Here is a 22,720-nt window from a genome sequence, read left to right as displayed (position 1 = left end):
CTGGGGGACTGCATGTTGATGTAGTCTAGTTCTGTTGCAGCGCTGGATGAAACAAGCCCTGGAAGAAGGGATGACTCAGACCTCATCTACTCCACAAGAAAACAGAACCCAATGTCTATACCAAAGTAATGGGAGCAGCAGCTCTTCTAGCATCTGCAAGGAGAATGCAGGTATGTATCCAAAACCCTCAAAGGCGGTGCTGGGATGACTGGTGAATGCATTTATAGGAGGCTATGGGCCATTAAAGGGTATTGACGCATAGGATGAGACAAAGGCTTTGCAAACGTGCATTGTTGCATGTTGGTACAGGTTTGTGGCAGGTGGGGATGTAGCTTTATCACCCATCCCAATTTCCGCAGGCTCATCCTAGCTTGAGGCATCCCAACTCCTTTGCTGTGACAGTGTGGTGATACTGCATCTCTCAGCACTCTCACCAGAGTTTTATGATACAGAGTTTGTCCTGCAGGACAAAGGCAAACAGCGTCATACTGTCATGTGTGACAGCTGGCTATTTTAATGTATGCTGAGAGAATTAACAAAGGTCACCAGGTACGTAGGTAATAGGCACAGGCTTAAAAAACAGCTACTCAAAAACATTGGCATTTAATCTGTGAGAAAAGCAGTAGTCGAGTTGTCAAATAGTTAATTTGCATCTGTCTTTACAGAGGAAGAGGGTGGAGATCTGCCCAAGTCAGGGATCAGTTTTCCAAGGACGACAGACGAGGAGCTAGACAGTGTACAGATAACAACAGAATTGGTTATTAAAAGGTTAGATGCACTTAAAGTGAACAAAACACTAGGTCTGGATACTATGCATCCCTGAGCAAAACCTGAAGAAAGTGAGCAAAGAAACTAGAGAACTTCTAAAAGACACTTTTTTAAAAATAGAGAGAATTTAGGATAGGTTCCTGAGGTCTGGAAGGGGGGAAACAGCATCACTTTACAAAGATCATGACTCCAGGAAACCAAGAGCATCTTGTTTCTAGGGTTTCCCTGATTGATCATAAGCTCTTTCATAAAGGACCTGACAAGTCCTAGGAAGCCCAGTTGGCAGCTGGCTTTGCCAAGGTGGATTCAGGCAGCAAAGCATGTGTGTGTAACAGCAGGGGACTGCCGAGAAAGGGGAAACCAGGGATCAGCAGAGAGCTGGTCTAAACAACGGACAAGATTTGACATCCCAGACAAATGGCTCATGGCAAAGCACAGGAGTAGGAGGAGAGACAGGGGAACTGGCTAGAAAAGTGTGCGAGCATGAGACAAAGAGAGCTCTTAGTAGGAGACTCACCCAGCTCCAGAATTGCTGAGTTGAGCATTCAGGGTGGTTCTAGGACCTCTACGCATCATGGAACTGCACTGGATGTGAGGGGATTGAAAACAAGCTCTCTGGGCTCACAGGCCAGACTGACTGCGGGGGCACCGCACATAATAAGGATGCAGGGAGATTCCAAAGGGATGCCAGGGTTTGGAGGACTGGACAGCAGTGAGGAAATGCAGATCAATGGAGACCAGTGTCAAATCATGACTCAGGGAGCAAGGACTGAGTCTAGGGAATATGAGCTAACTGGACCAACCACAGAACACTCAGGTCTTGAGAAGTTTCCAAGATGATTGTGAGGAAGCAGCAAACCTGGCAGCCTGGTAAAAAGGCAAATGAAGTACTAGGCATAAAGGCAGAATCCCAGACAAGGTGCTGCTGTTAGTCCCTGTCTGTGAGCGCTGGCTGTCGTCTGACAGAAAGGAGATTACTGCACTATGGGGATCCTGGGTCTGAAGAAAGGATGAGTCAAATTTCTTCTGCTTAGAACAGAGGAGACTTGCCTCACTGGGGGCCTTTAAAGCTGGGAAAGAGGTCAAAATTCATTCAGAAGCAGTAGGGGCCAAGACCTAGCAGTGAGGATGCTAGGGATAAAGAGGTCAGGAAAAACGTGGGGAAAGATGCCGGGGAAGGCAGCTGCAGCACGGAGGAGTTCCAGAGGGGTCCAAGTAAGCTAAAGCTCAGTAGCTGGAGGGAGCCCGGCTGGGAGTGAGGAAGCAATTTGGGCTAGGCACACTGATGTGGAAGGGGGATAATGGTATTGAGGCAACTGGAACTCTACCCTTGCTCCCTGCACAGAGGAGCTGGGGGCACTGTGTGATAACACTACATCAGTGGTCCCCAACCTTTTTGGCTGGCGGGCGCCAGCCGAAGGACCACTGCGGCAGTGGAGCACCCGCCGAAATGCCACCAAATTTCGGCAGCATTTTGGCTGTAACGCCTTTCGGTAACATCACTTGCCGTCAACAAGCAACGTCATCGAGAGGCATCCCCGCCAAAATGCCACTGCGGCATTTCGGTGGGTGCTCTCCCAGGTGCCAGGACGCGGGCTCATTAAGATGCCCCCGCAGGCGCCATGGCACCCGCAGGCACCGCGTTGGGGACCCCTGCACTACATGGTAGTGATCTGGAAATGTCATTGTTTTTTTTCTCTTTAATGTACAGTTCAGATTTCCTGCCTTGGCAAATTATTGTCTGTATCGCAAAATAGGTTGTGCTCTTCACAGAAAAGCAGGCAGAGGCTAGCCATTGCCCCAGAGAGCTTACAAGTAATTGAAAAGTGTGGTGCCGTGCACTTAGGAGGGTAGAGCTGAGGCATGGGTTCCTCTTTGTGGGAATGATCCTTTCCGGGGGATTGTGTTTATGCAAACTCTAGAGACATTGTGGAGTTCAGCTGGAGAGAATTGTGCTGTGCTGTGCTGTGGTTTATCCATAGCAGTCAGAGTGAATTCATCTTGTTTTTGTCACCCCTTTGTGCCAGGAAATGTAATCTCTCTCTCTCTCTCTCTCTCTCTCTCTCTCTCCCCTTTTCTCCTTCTGTTTCAATCCTGTCCTGACACCACTCCCTGCACCTGGCCATGTTGTTTCCCACTTGTCATTTATTGTAACTGAGTTGTTTTATTACCTTTGTTACCTGTCTCCACATTCCTTTGGGATGAGAAAGATTTTAATTGGAATTGGGAGCTCCTCATTTTTTAGGGGCCTTTAATGGGATGCAGTTAGAGGCTGAGCATTCATGGGGCTCTGGCTGGGAGGAGGACTGTTCATGGTTTGATATTAATAATGGTGCATCATGATTCTCAGTTCAGTTGTGTTCATGTTTCACAGACTTGCTGAGCCCCCTGAAGAAGTGGAAATCTCGCTACCTGATGGAGCAGAATGTTACCAAGTTACTGAGGCCACTGTCTCCAGTCACACCTCCACCTCCTGGCTCAATGAGCCCACAACTCACCACGCCCTGCTCATCTCTGCCAGGAGAGGAGGAAAGTCGCAATGGTTATGGCATGATGTTCTCACCAATTCCCTCTCTGGCTGCTAGTCGCTGCAATACTCCACTACAGTTTGAGGTAAATTGGGATAGAGGTCTGGGGGCTCCAAAAGAAGAGAGACTAGAAGAGGTGCATTGGGTGCAATCTGCTTTCAGACACATGGCTAGGTTCCTGAGCAAGACCCCAAGTGTCCCACACAGGGGCAGCTATTACCTCTCTCCTCTGTGGTACCCTTGGCTGTAGCAACTCTCTCGTTCCCCAAGGCCATCAAAGATCTGGTAGCTCCTGCTCCCTCAGTTACATGTCATACTTCGCTGCAGTGCAGCAACCCTCTTGCTCTCCAGGGTACCAGTCAGCATAGCCTGCATTCCCTTTCCTGCTGTACACAACACAAAAGCTCTCTTTTGCTTGCACCCCTCCCCCTGCTGCAGCACAGCAATCCCCTTGCGTACTGAGACAGCACATCCCCCATGCCCTTTCTCTCATAGTGCAGCAAACCCCAAGTTCTCAAGTGTGTCAGACATACCACAGCAGCCCTGCTCCCTTTCTCTTATGCAGCAGCCCCCAAGGCCTCGGGGGACATCAGACATTTCAGATCCCAGCATTGCAAGGGCTTACAGCTCCCCCCACCCAGTGTTTAATGTCCCAGGTGGTGTACTGTTTCTTGTTGTGCTCTCATTATGTGCATTTGCCTTTGATTTTTGTGGTAGCCTCTATCTGCAGGAGTTTAGGAAGCATTTAAAGAGCTTGGCAGGTGTTTTTCCCTGCTCAGCACTCTCTGAGGGGGACTTGCCAGTGCCTCCAGTCTGGAGTTTCCTCCTCCCTCTTGCCATGTTCCATCTCAGTGGCTGCGATGGGCAGGAAGTGCCAGGTGGTTTGCAGTTCTCTCTTTATTTTCCATTATTGCTCATTCTCATTGAAAAGTGGAACTCTCCAAACCTGCTGCTGCCCATCACACTACCATTTAGACCCAGGTGGGAACAGTCCAGTAAATGACAACCTGGCCACTGGCTTGAGAGAATCCTGCAGAGATCCCTCCTCTGCTCTGCAGCATTGCAGAGTCCTTTGCTGATGGGGTCTGTTAGCTTGGTGCTTTCACTTTTACTTTGAGAGCTCTTTGCTGAAAGCTGTTGTAGAGGGAGACTTGTCCAGGCTAGTGGAGAAGATTGTTTAGTATTGAGGAGTAGGAGGAAGGACTGATTCAGTTATACAGCTTGAGCTGGCAATTACCCTTGGGCTCTGCACTGGTACAAGTTGAATGTATGAGGGTCAGTGGCACCATGGATCTCTCACTAGTCTAGTTACAAACCTCAGTCCTGTGTAAAATAGCGTTAGTTGCTCCTGCTGCTGTGTATGACAGAGAAGAAACTTAGAGCCTACTGGGCTCTGTCTCCCACTTGCCCTTGCTGCCTCTGTTTCCCTCTAGGGAACAAACCTAACAGCTTGGTAGACCATAGGCTTCTGTGTTCAGGCTTTATATTTCACTAAATGCAGCTCATTTGTAACATTTCCATTTTAGTGTCTTGTCGGTTTCATTTAGTTACCACCAGTTCTAACTCAAGAGAATGCATCTCACCGTGTATACACACTGTACACTTCAGTCCTATGACCATGGCCCTGGGAGAAGAGAACGGGAGGGAGGGTCTTTTATCTGGTTACTAATAGGACAGGCTCCTCGATTAGAGAACTGGAAATGACCAGACACTGGGTTGATGGGGAATTTGGTGCCTCTTTAAAGCTTGATGTTAACTAGATTTTAGATGGTTCTGAGTGCCACTTTGAGATGCTTCATACTGAATTAATCTGCTGCATCTGCTCTTCTGGGGAGCTTGTCCCACAAACTCCTGAAGCCTCTAGCAGGTCAGGCCCTTATGGACCAAGACTTTAGAGCTAATTCAAGACCAAATGAGATTGGGACCTCAATTTGGATTTGCTTGGGCCAATCAACGTTTGTAGCAGAGACTTGGAGCATAGTATCCTTCATCTGCTTTATCCCTATGGAGTCTGCCCATCCAAAGTCTCCCCAGTTGTCTAAGAAGGTTCTGAAAGTCCTTATCACTTTGGGGTTTTGTATGTAGTTCTATCCAGCAGGATCCAGTCAACCACAGCCTCGTCACTGGTAGTAGTACCCTACCTCTGGAAGAGCTTCCCTCTTTCTGACTCTCTGCTGGGGATGTTCTCTAACACCAAGTGAAGGTGGAGAGGCTTCTGCATACCATTGCATATGGGTGGATTGCTCTCCCTTGCACTGTATCTAGCTGTGACCTCTGTAGCTCCCTCAGTCAGTTTATACCCATTCGTTTGATGGTAGCTAAGAGGAAACTCATGGTGAATTGAAGGAGCCATTTTTTTCCCCCCTTGTTTGAAGTCTAATACTAACTACAGCATTTGGGGAATTTTCCTTAGGCAAAGCCAGGCTTTCCACTCCAGCCTTTCCCATGTCATTGGACTAAATGCCATACATGGATTTCTCTATATTTCCTGATGTAAACGCTTTAGCTAGCAGCATCAGAAATATAAAGAAAGAAATACTTCTGGCTAACATTTCTTCTGTTCTCTGGTTTGGATACTAAGTTGTGGCATGGAACACAATAACCCAGTCCTGTCTTTGTGCTTCCAGGAGGCTTTAGAAACTGCTTAACTGATTGGGTCCCCCTCTAATCACTGAGGCGACTTCCTGGGGGCAGTCTCCCTTTAGAATAGCTGTGGCTAACCTCTGTGCTGATTTTTACTTCATTTTATTTTGCTTCTTGACTTTTTAAGTAGATGAATAACAAGATGCTTTTCCCTCCTCTAGAACGTATCCTCCCCTGAGAGTTCCCCTGCGCATAGGCCCGAGTCACTGTCACCCGAGGTAGTTATCACACCATCTCGATTGCACTCTGAGGCTGTGTGTGTGCGTGTGTGCACCAGAGGTTCTGGAGGGTGGGGTGGAGTGAGAGTGAGGAGACTGCAGAGGAGAGTGAGAGAACGGGAACGGAGAGGGAGGTGGGGCACCAGTCACAGTAAGAATGCAGAGAAACTGCAGGATTGTCAAGGGAGACTAAAGAAAATAAAGTGGATTTATTTGGAAAACGGATGTATTAATAATACTGCAGATGCTGATGGGAAATGGAGGCAAAATGTGAAGAACCAATGTCTTGGTTATTGAGGTGAAAGGAAAAAGGTCTGGGGATCCTGGAATTATAATGATTGGCATCAATTTCACCTCAACAGAAGTGGTTTATATGGCGTTTACTTCTTGTAGCAGTAAAGGGGCAATTTCGATTGAGGGAGGAATGGGAGAGCCTTGTCCCTGTTTCAACTGAAGGATGTTGGAGCAATGAGAACTCTGTCCAGAACCTTCAGCATCTTCATCACTCGTTGGTTTTGATCAGCTTCTTGGGACAAGGTCATGTACTTGACCTGCTGTGTTCAGACAGAATCATCACTTCACTGCACCCTAAGTCCATCAAGCAAGTACCAGGGGAAAAGTCCAGATAACTGCAAAGCTGGTCTAAAAATGTGAAGAAGTGAAACAGTCATGATTCCATTCCTGGGAACAGAGCTGTAATATAGCAGAGGGTATGCCCTGATTGATGGAGGTGCTATAATACAGTGAAAGGGATGCAGTTGGTACTCACTGCCCAATGTTCCAGGGGACTGTAACGTGGAGGGGGTGCAGCCATGACTCAGTGCAGGAGGTTCCTGGGAGCTGCAATATAGCAGAGGAGATGCGTTGTGATGTAGCAGAAAGGACACAGCCATGTTTTGGCTCCTTAGCACTGTAATACGAAAAGGGAGTGTACTCCTGTTTCAGTCCTGGAGGTTCCTGGAGTCTGTAATTTAAAGAGAGGATGTATTTGTGTCTTGATTCTGGATGTTCTAGGTGCTGTAAATATAGCAAAGGAGTTGTGGATGTGTCTCAGTGCCAGAGGCTCCTATGGGATGGGATGTGTCAAAGGGGACACAGTTGTGTTCGTTGTCTGAGATTCCCTGAGCTGTAATATAGTGAAAGGTGGGATATTGTCTTGGTGCTGGAGGTTTTCAGGTGCTATCTTGTAAAAGAAGGAATGAAAGTGTGTCAGTGCCCAGAGTTCCCAGGTACTGTGATAGAACAGAGGATGACAGTTGTGTCTCACTACTGTAAGATGCTGAATTATAGTGCAGATGAAATGAATCTGTTTGTACCAGTGGTTCCCAGGTCTTGTGATCAAAGTGATGGCACATGGCTTGGGGTTCCTGAGCAATGTACTGTCATAGTAGAGAGAAGTTGTAGATGGATGCTTGCAGTTTTCATTACTGGGTATTCGGATAGTCAAGAAGTTGTCTGATAAGACAGCCAGTGAGCAGTGAACGTCCATGAACTGTTCTTCACATTTAGTGGACGGATAGTTTAATACCATGTGTTAATGTTGTATGGGGCCAGCTGAAGACATCAGTTCTCTTTTAGCGAGCACCTAGGCTTGAGCACTAGGGTCAAGGCTACCCAGTTGGAAGAGAAAAGGCCCAGCTGACTGGACAGCCATGTTTGGATTATTCTGTAATGCTCAATTCCGAGCCATTTTTAGGCTATGTGTACATGGGATTATTTAAAAAAAAAACTAAAAACGCAGCTGACATAGGCTTTTGGGACTCATGCTCCGGGGCTGAAAAATTACTGTGTACATGCTCGGGCTGGAGCCCAAGCTCTGGGACCCTCCACCTTTGTAGGAACCCAGGACTCAGACTCCAGCCTGAGCTCGAACATCTGCACTGCAGTTTTTAGCCCTGCAGCCCGAGTCAGCTCGCCTGGGCCAGCCGCAGGTGTGCCGTGGGGATTCAATCCCCATGTTAGATGAACCTTAAAAGGCTTCAGAGCAGTGCAAGAAAGGACCCAGGGGGATCAAGAGAGGAGCTGGAAAGGAGTGAGTTGTCTTTGGAGCAAGTGTTTCCTGACTTTAAAAGTTTCTCTCCCCACCCGTGTCTACCCCTTCTCCTGATTTCCCCTCCCTCTCCCACCCCATGTCTTTGTTGGGTTTTCTAGCTCTGCCTTCGAACGGATCTGGATTTGGCAAAAGTGGGCTACCTGGATTCCAGTGCTAACACCTGTCCAGAGAGGCCATCGCTGCTGAGCTCGGGCCACTGTGATCTGGCTCCACAGTCCTCCATTCACTTCACTTCTGAGACCAACTTCCCAACAAAGAGTGGGGAGACACAGCTGCTGCTAAGAAGCTCCGATCAGGCTTTTCGGACAGAGTTTAATTTAATGTATGCCTTCTCCCCTTTGAACGCTATGCCCCGTGTAGATGGATTGTTGCGGGCTTCCCCTCAGGTGGGAGACAGGAAGCCCCTGAGTTCAGAAGGGGGATGTTGCAGTTCTCCTGCAGATGGATACTTCAGCAGACATGAGCCGGGGCTTCTTAAAGAAACATTGCATGGATCCATGTCTCCTGGTGGTGAAAGAGTTTGTGAAGGAGTAAAATCTGCTCCCCAAAACCCACCACAGAGGAAAAAGGCAAGTATTCCCTGCTAAAGAAATCACAGATGACACTAAATTGAGAGGAGTCGTAAATACTAGTGAGGGGAGGAATAACTTAAAGGATCTAGACCAGGGGTTCTCAAACTGGGGTTCGGGACCCCTCAGGGGGTCACAAGGTTATTACTGGGAGTCGCGAGCTGTCAGCCTCCACTCCAAACCCCACTTTGCCTCCAGCATTTATAATGGTGTTTGTTTTTAATTTTGGGGGGGGGGGTTGCACTCAGAGGCTTGCTATGTGAAAGGGGTCAACAGTACAAAAGTTTGAGAACCACTGATCTAGAGAGAGTAGAACCATGGGTAGAAATAGCTAAAATGAGGTACAACTTGGAAAAATGAAGCTAATACGTCTGGGGGAAAATAATCCAAACTCCCGTGCTGTTTGGGAGTGAAAAAAGACTGAGGCAGAGACCTGGGGAACGGAGGCAGCAAGTTGGGCAAGATTTTGAAATGAGATATGACAGCAGAAGGGCCAATGAGAAGTATTATGTCCAGGAGCAGGGAAAGAAGAGTGCTACAGTTTCACCTTGGTGGAATAGGAATAGCTTGCCTAGGTGACGATCAGGCTAGGCTGTCACACTAGCTTCCTACAGTAGATCTTATAGAAAAACATCCAATATTGATTTTAAAACTAGCAGTGATGGAGAATCCAGTGCAGCCCTTGATAAATTGTTCCAGTGGTTAATTACTCTCATTACAAATATATGCCTCGCTGGCAGGCAGAATTATCTAGCTTCAACGTCCAGCCATTGGATCATGTTACGTGTGTGTCTGTTAGACTGAAGAACCGATTATTAAATGTTTGTTCTTTGAGTGCTTGCTCATGTCGATTCCATTCTAGGTGTGCATGTGCCCACATGTGCGATTGTCAGAGATTTTTGCCTTAGTGGTATCCATAAGGTCGGCAGTGCCTTGAGTGCCGTGCTCATGTGCCAGTATATCAGGCGCTGCTGACCCTCTCAGTTCCTTCTTACCGTCCACGGTGTTTAGTCAGAGTGCCTTTCCTTGCATTGCAAGGGCTTAGCAGGTTGTCTTTTACTGACTTGTAAATAGTTTGTTAGTGTTAAGTAGTTGTTAAGTGTAGTTAGTAATTAACAGTTAGTCCCAGCAGGGACTTTGTCGCAGGCGGGGCATGCCCCGATCTCCTGGGTTTAAACCCTGTGCAGACTGTAACAGGCCTGTGCCAGTAAGTGACCCCCCACAGCAGCTGCCTCAAGTGCTTAGGGGAGTCACACGTTAGAGACAAGTGCTGAATTTGTAAAAACTTCCAGCTCCACATGCAGAAGGAGCGGGATATTTGGCTATAGGCTCTTCTGGAGTCCACCCTTCATCTGGCTTCCATACCCTCCTGCCAGAACTCACCGAGTGCCTCAGTGCACCCCCAGCACTGGGCTCTGCCCAGCACCATTCTCCATTGCTGGTGCCCAAAAATAAGACCAAAAAGCATGGCTCCCTGGCACCGGGAAAAAAGGCCATGGGTCATCAGCAAGGGACACACATTGGGCCACCTAGCCACTCCAGAGCTGCATGCTTATACCTTCCTGGTTGGAGCCTTTAGCCCTGTGAAAGGTCCACCACCGACTCCCAGGAGCAGAATGGGACCAAAAACCCTAGTGGCACCGACACCTTCACAGGCTCCCCCGGCGCTGAGAGCGCAAAGGCCTCCACCCACACTGCTCTGGCAGCATGTGCCTCAGAAACCGGCAGAGGCTCCCCACAAGGGCACGCCAGCTGCTAAGACCCCTCGGGGGCAGTGAAGCACTGCCGATCCCCTGAGATAAAGCAGCACTCTCCATGTTCACGCTGGAGTCGCAGCCCAGATTCTCTGGGGCTCACCCTCGGTCACTGGCACCGCAGTCACTGCCGTCTCGACACGGATTGCCTACAGCAAGACGCTGGCCTCCGTCCTACTGACGCCACTTGCCCTCCTGTCAGTCTTCTCGGCACAGGTCCCAGTCACCTGCCTTGTGGAGCACCCCTAGTTGTGTCTCTAGTTCCCTTCGCTCCAGGCCCCAGTCTGCGATGGTCAACAAACAAACCCAGGTGTCGATGGCTCCTCCGTGGTCACCAGAAGGGGAGTCCTCTGGCACAGAAGCCCAATTCAGCTGCTCGCCTAGACTGCACCAGCACAAATGGGCATCTGAGGCCACATCAACAGCGCTGACTTGGCAGCATGGCCAGTGACCAGAACAGTGGCCTTATTGGAGTGTGTGGGGAGTACCAGTTGTAGCGATGCCCCTTTCACACTGTTCATTGACTGCCGCCTCGGAACAGCAGTTGGCAGCACCGATGGCACCAGGCTCTGTGCATGAGGTGCGCTGGGTGGTCAAGGCAGAGGCACTGCCCACTCCTAAGCCTCCCTCCCCTCTGGAAGAAGATGCCCAGGAGCCTTCGCCAGCAGTGCAATCATCATCCTTGTCCTCAGATGATTGCAAGATCTAGAGGGGCCAGCCCACTGGACGATTTCAAAGAACACCAGGCCCTGCTGTGTCGGGTGGCCGAGAACTTGGGCCTGGAGGTAGAGGAAATGGCTGAGCAGGCAGACGCCTTGTTTAATGTCCTGTCAGCCTCTACCTCAACCCATGTCGCACTACTGGTGCATGACGGTGTCCTTAAGATTGCCAAGGACCTCTGGCAAACTTCTTCCTCCATTACTCCCAGCTCAAAAATACTTTGTCCTGGCTAAGGGGTTTGAATACCTCTATACCCACACTTCCCTGGGCTCGCTGGTGGTCTCTGTGGCCAACGAAAGAGACAAGAAGGGCATACTAGTTCAACCCCCAAGAATAAATAAGCCAAATGGTTGGATCTGTTTGAAAGAAAAATTTATTTGACAGCCAGTTTGCAGTTCCGGATGGCAAACCATCAGGCCCTCTTGAGCCATTACAACTTTAATTTATGGGACCCCTCAGTAAGTTCAAGGAGTCCCTTTCTCAGAGTTTGGGCTAGGAATTCGGCACCCTGATGTAGAAGGGCACTGCGGCTGCCACTTACTCCCTCCAGATGGTGTGGGCCGTGGCAGACTTGGCAGCCAGGGTAGTCACATCAGCAATGGTAATGAGGCCCAGCTCCTGACATTAGACTGCAGGTCTCTCCCAAGAGATGCAGAGCTCCACTCAGGACCTCCAATTCGATGGGAATGGTCCCTTTTCTGACCAGATGGATGCAGGGCTGCATGGACTAAAGGACACCAGGACTACCCTTTGCTCACTGGGCATGCATACACTGCAACCTGCAGGAAGGGACAGAGATACTAGTTTCAGCCGCCAACGCCCTTTCTCCTATTGCTCTCCCACAAAGCACCGGCTAAGCAAAACACCCCAGGAGCCAGAAGTGCTCGTTTTGAGGGTGCAGTCGAGAGCAACACCCCAGTCACCTTCCAGGATCCACCCTGCTCTTTCCTCAACTGTCTTCGTCCCTTCTGTTTGGCCTAGTCCCAAGTTACCTTGGACCATTGGATGCTGGACATAGTGTCTCACTGTTACACCCTTGCAATTTTCGGCTGCCCCTCCTGCTTCAGGGACCCTTCTCATGAGCAACTCCTTGTTTAAGAGGTTGAGAACCTCCTGCACCTGGGGGCAGTTGAGGAGGTCCCTCAGGACATGAAGGGAAAGGGGTTCTATTTCCGCTGCTTCCTAATCCCAAAAGCAAAAGGGGGCCTCAGACCCATTCTAGACCTGCGACACCTTAACAAGTCTCTCACAAAGTTGAAGTTTTGCATGATTTCCCTGGTGTCCTCCATCCCCTCCCTGGATCTGGGGGACTGGTATGCTGCCCTCCACTTGGAGGACGCCTATTTCCATACTCCAAGCTCTCAGATGTTCCCTCTGTTTTATAGTGGGTGAATGCCATTTCCAATTTACGGCACTCCCCTTTCATGGCCTCTCATTGGCTCCAGGGTCTTCATGAAATGAATGGCGCCAGTGGCCGCTTACCTCAGACATCAAGGGTCTTCCCATGTCTTGATAACTGGCTCGTCAAGGGCAGGTATCAGAATCAAGTTCAGAGAAGCCTCGATCTGTTGTATTCCACCTGCCATGGTCTGGGCCTGTTGATAAATGAGAAAAAAATCACCGTAAGGCTACATAATTGCCTATGTAAAAGGATAAATGGACACAAGTCAGATATTAGGAATGGCAATATAGAAAAACCTGTAGGAAAACACTTCAATCTACCTGGACACACACTAGCAGATTTAAAGATGGCCATCCTGCAGCAAAAAAACTTCAGGACCAGACTTCAAAGAGAAACTGCTGAGCTTCAGTTCATTTGCAAATTTGACACCATCAGCTCAGGATTAAACAGACTGTGAATGGCTAGCCAACTACAAAAGCAGTTTCTCCTCCGTTAGTGTTCACACCTCAACTGCTAGAAGAGGGCCTCATCCTCCTTGATTGAACTAACCTCGTTATCTCTAGACTGATTCTTGCCTGCATATTTATATCTGCTTCTGGAAACTTCCACTCTATGCATCTGGCAAAGTGGATATTCACCCACGAAAGCTTATGCTCCAGTACGTCTGTAAGTCTATAAGATGCCTCAGGACTCTTTGTCGCTTTTTACAGATCCAGACTTACATGGCTACCCCTCTGATACTTGACACCTTAAGGCTAGTTCAACACATAGAGTTCATAGGGGAGGTTCTCAACTCCATGCTGGCCAGAGCCTTTCTCTCGGAGGCGCGTTTTCAGACCTGATCTCCCATGTCAAGAACCACAGCTCACCCCTGCATCTGGTTGTTGGGCCACATGGCCGCCTGTACATATGTAGTCAGTCATGCCCAGCTCCACCTTTGGCCTCTGCAAGGGTGGCTGGCATCGGTTTACACCCACAACAAACACAATCTAGGCTGGGTGATCAGGGTGCTGGATTGCATCCTATCATCTCTGGATTGGTGGTTGAGCCCCAGGTCGGTGTTGAAAGGAGTACCCCTTGTGATCCCATCCTCATCACTGACTCTGGTCTCTGATGCTTCGGACCTGGGCTGGGGAGCCCAGCTGGGCCAGCTGAGCGTCCAGGGCCAATGGTTGCGGGACAATCTGGTCCTCCATATCAATGTCAGGGAGCTCAGAGCGATTTGCCTAGCCTGCCAGGCGTTCTTGCCCCACTTGAGGAGCAAGGTGGTGCAGGTCCTGACAGACAATACTGCCGCAACATATTACATCAACAGACAGGGCAGAGCCAGGTCATCAACCCTTTGCCAAGAAGCTGTCAGCCTTTGGGACTTCTGTGTGCAGCAGGCCATTCATCTGGTAGCCGCGCACCTGCCCGGGACCAGAAATGTGCTAGCAGATCACCTCAGCAGGACCTTCTTGTCTCGTCACAAGTGGTCGCTCCATCAGGTGCCAGCCAGTATGATCCCCCGAAAGTGGGGAACTCCCCAGGTGGACTTGTTCGCGTCCTTCTAAAACAGGAAATGCCACGTGTTCTGTTCACTCCGGGTGATGGACAGGGTTCCCTGTCAGAGGCTTTCCTGCTATCCTTATCGTGATAGCCCCCGACTGACCTTGCCAGCACTGGTTCAGCATGAGGCTGGACCTTTCAGTAGCCGAGCCACTGCGACTCCCTCTCTGGCCAGACCGGCTCTCCCAGAACCCCAGCAGTCTCCTGCACCCAAACCTGGAGGCATTATACTTAACAGTGAGGCGGCTGCATGGCTGAATGTGGAAGAGCAGGAATGTTCAGCCCACGTGCAAAGGGTCTTGCTGGGTAGTAGAAAGCACTCCACCAGAGCAACTTACCTGGCCAAGTAGAAAAGATTCACGTGCTGGGCCTCAGAATGACACGTCCTAGCTGAGCAGGCCTCGTTGCAGCTGATCCTGAACTATCTTCTGCACCTCAAACTTCAGGGCTTGTCTCTGTTGTCAGTCAGGTCCATCTGGCTGCTATTTCGGCTTTCCACCCTCCATTCCAAGGCAGGTCAATCTTTGCTCATGACATGACGGCCCGGTCTGGAAAGGTCTGGCGCATCTTGGATCCAGTCCCTTCCTGGGATTTGAATCTCATGTTGTCGAGGCTGATGAGGTCTCCCTTCAAACCTCTGGCTTCCTGCTCTCTTCTCCTTCTCTCCTGTAAGGTTGCATTCCTGGTGGCGGTTACATCCGCCCACAGTGAGACTGAGATCAGAGTGCTTACGTCAGAACCACCCTATACAGTGTTCTACAAAGATAAGGTCCAGCTGCGGCCACACTCGGCATTCCTGCCCGGAGTAGTTTCCCAGTTTCGTACCAGCCAGGACATTTTCTTACTGGTCTTCTTTCTGAAGCCCCATAAATCCGAAGAGGAGCACAGGTTATACACCCTGGATGTCTGGAGGGCACTGGCTTTCTATATCAGTAGCACACGGTTGTTCCAGAAATCAGTGCAGCTGTTCATGGTAGTGGCAGACAAGACGAAAGGTCACCCTATGTCTGCTCAAAGGATTTTGTCCTGGATCGCAGCCTGCATCTGATGCTGCTATGAGCTGGCGTAATCTGCCAGCAATAGTCAAAGCACAGTCGACTAGAGCACAAGCGTTATCTGCAGCCTTCTTAGCCCAGATGCCAATCCAGGAGATCTGTAACGCTGCTTACCTGGTCATCCGTTCACACATTTATGTCCCATTATGTGCTGATCCAGCAGGCCGGGGACGATGCTGGCTTCAGCAGGGCAGTGCTGCAAGCTGCAAGATCGTGAACTGCGAGCCCACCTCCATTGGCACTGCTTGTGAGTCACCTAGAATGGAATTGACATGAGTAAGCACTCGAAGGAAAAAACAGTTATCTACCTTTAATAACTGTTGTTCTTTGAGATGTGTTGCTCATGTCCATTCCATTACCCTGCCTCCTACCCCTCTGTCGGAGTTGTCAGCAAGAAGGAACTAAAATGGCTTAAGGTTGGTGGTGCCTGATATACTGGCGCATGAGTGCAGCACTCAAGGGGGTGCCACTGCTGACCCTTCAGATACTGCTAAGGTAAAAATCTCCAGCGACCATGCACGTGGGCACGTGCACACCTAGAATGGAATGTATCATGAGCAACACATCTTGACGAACAGTTATAAAAGGTAGGTAACCATTTTTTCCCCATGTAGGGCTGTATAGACTAATCAAGATGCCCCCCATCCTCTTTGTTAAGCTAAGTAGATGGAGCTCCTGGAGTCTATCACTATAAGGCATGTTTTTCTAATCCTTTAATCATTCTCATGCTCTTCTTTGAACCCTCTCCAATTTATCAACATCTATCTTGAATTGTGGGCACCAGAACTGGACACAGTATTCCAGCAGCAGTCACACCAGTGCCAAATAACTGAGGTAAAATAACCTCTCTACTCCTACTCAAAATTCCCCTGTTTATGCATGCCAAGATCATGTTAGCTCTTTTGGCCTCTGTTTTATACTGGAATTTCAGATTTGCCTGATTATCCACCAAAATCCCCAAATCTTTTCAGAGTCACTGCTTCCCTGAATAGACTTCTTCTCTGCCCCTGCCCCCATCCTGTAAGTATAGCCTACTTTCTTTATTCCTGGATGTATGAATTTACATTTAGAGGTATTCAAGTCACACCCAGTGCCCAGTTTACTAAGTGATCCAGATCACCCTAAGTCAGTGATCTGTGCTTTTCATTATTTACCACTCCTCTATTTTTTGTGTCATCTGTCATCAGTGATTTTATGTTTTCTTCCAGGTCATTGATAGAAACGTTAAATAGCGTAGGGCCAAGAACCACACCCTGCAGGGCCCCACTGGAAACACACCCACTCAGTGATGATTCCCTATTTAATGTTAGCCAGTCTTTAATTCATTTAATGTTGCCATGTTAATTTTTTCATCAAAAGACCATGTGGTACCAAGTCTACGTATATTTTGTCAACCAAATTTGTAAACCCATCAAAAAAAGACATCAAGTTAGTTGGTTTGACAGAATTTATTTTCCCAAAACCCATGTTGATTTGTATTAATTACATTACCTTCTTTTAGTTTATTATTAATTAGCTCCCATATCAGCTGCTCTGTTATCTTGCCCAGGATCAATGTCAGGCTTACAAGTCTATAACTGTCCATTTGCCCTTTTTAAAAATTGGCACGTTGGTTTTCTTCCAGTCTTCTGAACCTGCCCCATTGCTCCAAGACTTAGGCAGAAGGGATAGCTCAGTGGTTTGAGCAGTGGCCTGTTAAACCTAGGGTTGTGAGTTCAGTCCTTGAGGGGGCCATTTAGGGATAAAAATCTATTGGTTTAAACGGGGATTGGCCCTGCTTTGAGCAGGGGATTGGACTAGATGATCTGAGGTCCCTTCCAACCCTGATATTCTGTGAAAATAAACCTTAACGGTCCGGTGAGCTCCTCAGCCAGCTCTTTTAAAACTCTTGGATGCAAGTTATCTGGACCTGCTGATTTTTAAAATGTCTAATTTTGATAGCTTCTGTTTAATATCCTCCAGATAGTCTAAAGGAATGGAAAGAGAGTTATCATATGAGACTATGTAATGTGTTTTTTCCCCCTCCAAATACAGTTGACTCACAGGATCCTTTGCTTTGTGCCTTTGACAAAAAATCATGAGTATGGTAATTTTGCAAAAGTTTCCCACTTTTGCAAACACTAGTTCAGTTCTTCTGGTGTTAGCAGGATTGGAAGCCTGGAATTGGCCATTGGCTGCTGCTGCCTTTTTAATTGCTTTGTCAGGTAGATCTGCTCTGAACAGGATGCGATAACACAGCTTAAAATGCTGCAGCCCATGTCTACACTAGGCCTTACAACACTGCTAACACTAGTGGAGCAGAGCCAATGTGAGCAATGATGAGAATTTTTTTGCAAAATGTTAGTGGTGTAGATATGCATATATATTAAAATAAAATGCCCAAACAAGACACCCCCACTGCATATGTTTCACCTCTGGGGGCAGGATGAGAGAACAGACATATGACAGATGTTAGTCACATTGTTTAATGCAGTGCTGGAAGATGCTCAGAGCCTGTGGTGGTGAGCATGGTGTAGGCACTTATATAGAATAGAAGTAGAGAACATTTTTGTTTTCAGCTTGCAGAGTGCTGCAGATTTTAATACTGTGTGGACCTGTATTGCATAAGTTGTCAGGAGGATGCTGCAGGTTTGGCAACCAGACAGAAGCCATTGAGGCTTTTGACAATTGGGGAGGTACAGGAGGAAGTTTGGGATTGTGGGATAAGCACACTGCCAACAGCATATTTCTTCTGAAATGATCATCCGTTAAATAGTTAAGTGTGGAAAAATACAACAGTCACACCTCTGAGCTGTTATTTCAGCCTGTCTGCAAATTCAAGAAGATGTGACTCCAATATAAAAGGATGCAACCTTTGTTTTCTTTGTACATTGTTCTAAATGAACATTTAAAACCACTCTGAAACCATTTCAATTCTGCAGCCCAATTCTGAGTCTGGTGTGGATTCTATGGTAAATTTGCAGTCACTTCATGGGGTTCTGATTATAGGCTTAAAATTAACAACCATATTTTTCATAATTCCGTATTTGTCAGCAATATCATGCTAACTATGATTTCTTGATGGTATCTAATCTGTCATGTGGGGTTTTTCCCTGTTTTGGTGTATGATTCTTATAGACAAGTCATTTAATCTCTGCCTCTGTCCCATCTGTAAAATTCCTACCTACTTCCCAGGGGAGGCTTCATTCATGTTTGTAACATGCTTTGAGATCCTCGCATGAAAGGAACTATAGAGATGCAAATCATCTCTTGTTTTTCATAAACAACTTGTTTTTCTAGTCCTGATTATAGCTCAGGGATGCCCTATCCTGTGGTTTTATGCATGTTAAAATGTTTACTTGTATATGTAGTCAGTGCTCCTAGGGTAGCATATGAAGGGATAGCATCCTTCCCCCCTGGACCTGCCAACTTAGTGATTTGTCTGTTCAACTAACAGCCTCAGTCCCCCAGGCTCATGGTGGTGTTTCTCTCTCAGGTTTCTCTGCTGGAGTACCGCAAGCGAAAACAGGAAGCCAAGGAGGGAAGTGATTCAGTGCGATGCACAGTGACTCCTAGCCGACAAGGCAGCAACAGCTTTGTGACTGACACAGATGCCAGCAGTGTGCAGGGCTCAGTAGTCCGAGCCCCATCCTCCCCACAAAGTGGCTGTTCTCCCTCACATCCCCACCTGCCTCACGTAGAGGAGATCAGCCCACCAGATCTGAGGGTGGCTAGTTCCTCAACCTCACACTGCAAATCCCAGGAGAATATCAGCAGTAGGTGGTGAGTGTTCGCTCTCCTGACAAGGTGGTTGTTACTTCGTAGGAAGTGGGTCAGACTCTCTGCTTGGGGCTTTCCCAAGAAGGTGTGTAAAGGCCTACAGATAGAATCCATCAGAAAGTCAGACAGCATTGGCAAGTGTCTGCTCACCCTGGATGGATCCTGGTTAGCCTTCTTACGGAATGGCTCTAGATAGATCGCCTGGCTTCAGAGCAGGGCCACAGCTCTGATTCTGGCTGACTCTGTAGGCTGAATTCTACAGTATAAACACAAGTGATCCCAGCAGCCTCTTGAGCCAGCCCATTTGCAGATTAGATGCTGACTATCTGGTGGAAATTAAAAAACAATGTGAAGTTTCTTTTCTCCACCAATTTTTCTTTTTGGGGGCTTATTCTCCAGACTCTAGGACCATGTGCTTGCCTTGGGATTTGCACCTTTGCCTTTTACCGCCAGACCTTGACTCTGAGTGTGGGTTGCTGTGACACCTTAATGCTAGCTTTTATTGAAAAAGATATTAATAATAATCCTCCCCATGACCTCCAAACAGAGGCTTATACCTTTGGCACAATGGCACATGCGGGAGATGAGAGGCAGCACTTGGTACATCTCTAATCTACGTCATGTGCAAATACCCTAGAACACAGGTTCACAAACTGTGCTCCAGGAACCTGTTGTGGTCCACATGGTGCTTGCCAGGGTTCTGTAGAGAGCTGTCACATGGTGCTTCAGGAACCTATTGTGGTCCACATGGTGCTGGCCTCACCTTATTTCCATCTGTTAAATTGCATTAAAAGTAGGGCTGTCAATTGATTAAAAAAAATTAATCACGATTAATCGCACTGTTAATAATACAATACCATTTATTTAAATATTTTGGGTTGTTTTCTAAATTTTCAAATATATTGATTTCAAATACAACACAGAATACAAAGTGAACAGTAGCTCACTTTATATTTATTTTTATTACAAATATTTGCACTGTAAAAAAACAAAAGAAATAGTATTTTTCAATTCACCTCATACAAGTACTGAAGTGCAATTTCTTTATCATGAAAGTTGAACTGACAAATGTAGAATTATGTACAAAAAAATCTGCATTCAAAAATAAAACAAAGTAAAACTTTAGAGCCTACAAGTCCACTTAGTCTTATTTCTTGTTCAGCCAATGGCTCAGACAAACAAGTTTGTTTACATTTGCAGGCGATAATGCTGCCCACTTCTTGTTTACCGTGTCACCTGAAAGTGAGAACAGGCATTTGCCGGGCACTGTTGTAGTCGGCATTGCAAGATATTTACGTGCCAGATGCACTAAAGATTCACGTTACTTCATGCTTCAGCCACCATTCCAGAGGACATGCGTCCATACTGATGACAGGTTCTGCTTGATAACAATCCAAAGCAGTGTGGACTGATCCATGTTCATTTTCATAATCTGAGTCAGATGCCACCAGCGGAAGGTTGATTTTCTTTTTAGGTGGTTCGGATTCTGTAATTTTCGCATGGGAGTGTTGCTCTTTTAAGACTTCTGAAAGCATGCTGCACACCTCATCCCTCTGATTTTGGAAGGCACTTCAGATTCTTAAACCTTGGACAAATACTGTAGCTATCTTTAGAAATCTTACATTGGTACCTTCTTTGCTTTTTGTCAAATCAGCAGTGAAAGCATTCTTAAAATGACAAAATGTGCTGAGTCATCATCCGAGACTACTATGACATGAAATATATTGCAGAAAGTGGGTAAAACAGAATAGGAGACATACAGTTCTCCCCCAAGGAGTTCAGTCACAAATTTAATGAACACTTTTTTTTTTTTAACGAGCATCATCAGAATGAAAGCACATCCTCTGGAATGGTGGCCAAAGTATGAAGGGGCATACGAATGTTTAGTATATCTGGTATGTAAATATCTTGCAATGCTGTCCACAAAAGTCCCATGTGAACTACTGTTTTCACTTTCTAGTGACATTATAAATAAGAAGTGGGCAACATTATCTCCTATAAATGTAAAGAAACTTTTGTCTTAGTGATTGTCTGAACAAGGAGGAGGACTGAGTAGACTTGAAGACTCTAAAGTTTTGCATTGTTTGTTTTATTTTTGAGTGTAGTTTTGTAACAAAAAAAATCTACATTTGTAAATTGCACTTTCACAAAAAAGAGATTGCACTACAGTACTTGTATGAGGTGACTTAAAAATATTACTTTATCATTTTTACAGTGCAAATATTTGTAATAAAAATAATATAAAGTGAGCATGTACAGTTTGATTCTGTGTTGTAATTGAAATAAATATATTTTAAAACAGAAGAACAAAAAATATTTCATAAATTTCAGTTGGTATTCTATTGTTTAACAGTGTGATTAAAACTGCAATTAGTCATGATTAATTTTTTTAATCGTGATTAATTATTTTGAGTTAATCACATGAGTTAACTGCGATTAATCAGCAGCCCTTGTTAAAAGGCAAAAAGACATTCATTTCCCAATACTAGTTCTGTGTGTAGGCAATTGTTGTCGTTGACACAGGAGGAGGGAGGTGGGTCTGGGCAATGCGGTGTAGGAAGTGGGGTCCACAAGAGTTTCTATTAAGATTTGATCCACAATGGAAATGCCTGAGAAGCCGTATGCTGGAGTGAGTTTACCGCAATGACAGCGCCACAGAAAGGCATGAAAGAAAAGAGTTGATTCTTTCAAAAAACAGTGTGTCTTGCCCTTCGGTCTCAGTGTTCCACACACAATGGAGATGCTGGGAGAAGCTGGGACTGGCTGAGCTGGGGCCCTGCACGAAAAAAGATGGTTATTCGCCTTTATGACTGTTGTTCTTCAAGATGTGTTGCTCATATCCATTCCAATTAGGTGTGTGCGCACCGCATGCACGATTATTGGGAGATTTTTACCCTCGGTGGGTTGGCTGTGGTGCCCTTATGGCACTGGATATATGCCCCTGCCAACTCAGCAACCCCTCAGTTCCTTCTTGCTGGCTACTCCAACAGAGGGGAAAGAGGGCGGATTTGGAATGAATATGAGCAACACATCTCGAAGAACAACAGTTACAAAGGTGAGCAACCATCTTTTCTTCTTCGAGTGCTTGCTCATATCGATTCCAATTAGGTGACTCCCAAGCCTTACCTAGGCGGTAGGGTTGGAATGAGATGTCGCGAAGTGAAGGACCGCTGAACCAATGCAGCATCATGCCTGGACTGCTGCACTATTGCATAGTGGGATACAAAGGTACGTACTGATGACCAAGTTGCTGCCCTACAGATCTCCTGTATGGGCACATGAGCCAGGAAGGCAGAAGACAAAGCTCGAACCCTAGTAGAGTGGGCAGTCAGGAGCGGTGCCAGGATTTTTGGCGCCCTAGGCTGGGGTCCTTCCGCGCTCCTGGTCGTTGGCGGCAATTCGGCCGGGGGGTGGGGGGGGTCCTTCCACGCTCCTGGTCTTTGGGGCACTTCGGCGGCGGGTCCCGGAGCAAGTGAAGGACCCGCCGCAGAATTGCCGAAGACAACCCAGAACGCGGAAGGACCCCCGCCACCAAATTGCCGCCCTCCCAAATCCTGGCGCCCTAGGTGACCGCCGGCCCTGTGGGCAGTAAGGTGCATAGTTGGGATACCAGCCAAGTCATAGCACACACGGATGCATGATGAGATGCGCTGTGTGGAGACCGGGAGGCCCTTCATCTGGTCTGCCACCATTACAAACAGCT

At 47.3% G+C, this 22,720-nt stretch overlaps 1 protein-coding gene across 7 annotated transcripts in view; it reads left to right on the top strand.

Annotated features, from left to right (window-relative positions):
* Positions 1-22,720, top strand: part of SETD5 (SET domain containing 5) — a 200,203-nt gene that overhangs the window by 132,455 nt on the left and 45,028 nt on the right. For 4 of the 7 annotated variants that reach the window (XM_030570398.1, XM_030570400.1, XM_030570401.1 and 1 more), the window contains exons 17-21: positions 41-170; positions 3,143-3,381; positions 6,101-6,157; positions 8,309-8,779; positions 18,734-19,020. In XM_030570398.1, coding sequence (XP_030426258.1) covers positions 41-170; positions 3,143-3,381; positions 6,101-6,157; positions 8,309-8,779; positions 18,734-19,020 — 1,184 coding nt within the window. Of the gene's footprint in view, positions 1-40; positions 171-665; positions 769-3,142; positions 3,382-6,100; positions 6,158-8,308; positions 8,780-18,733; positions 19,021-22,720 lie in introns of those variants that run through there. The other 3 variants (XM_030570399.1, XM_030570405.1, XM_030570404.1) reach the window with 3 other exon arrangements.

Source organism: Gopherus evgoodei, chromosome 7 (genome assembly GCF_007399415.2).
Source record: "Gopherus evgoodei ecotype Sinaloan lineage chromosome 7, rGopEvg1_v1.p, whole genome shotgun sequence".
NCBI lineage: Eukaryota > Metazoa > Chordata > Testudines > Testudinidae > Gopherus > Gopherus evgoodei.
This window is presented reverse-complemented; position numbering and strand designations above follow the sequence as displayed.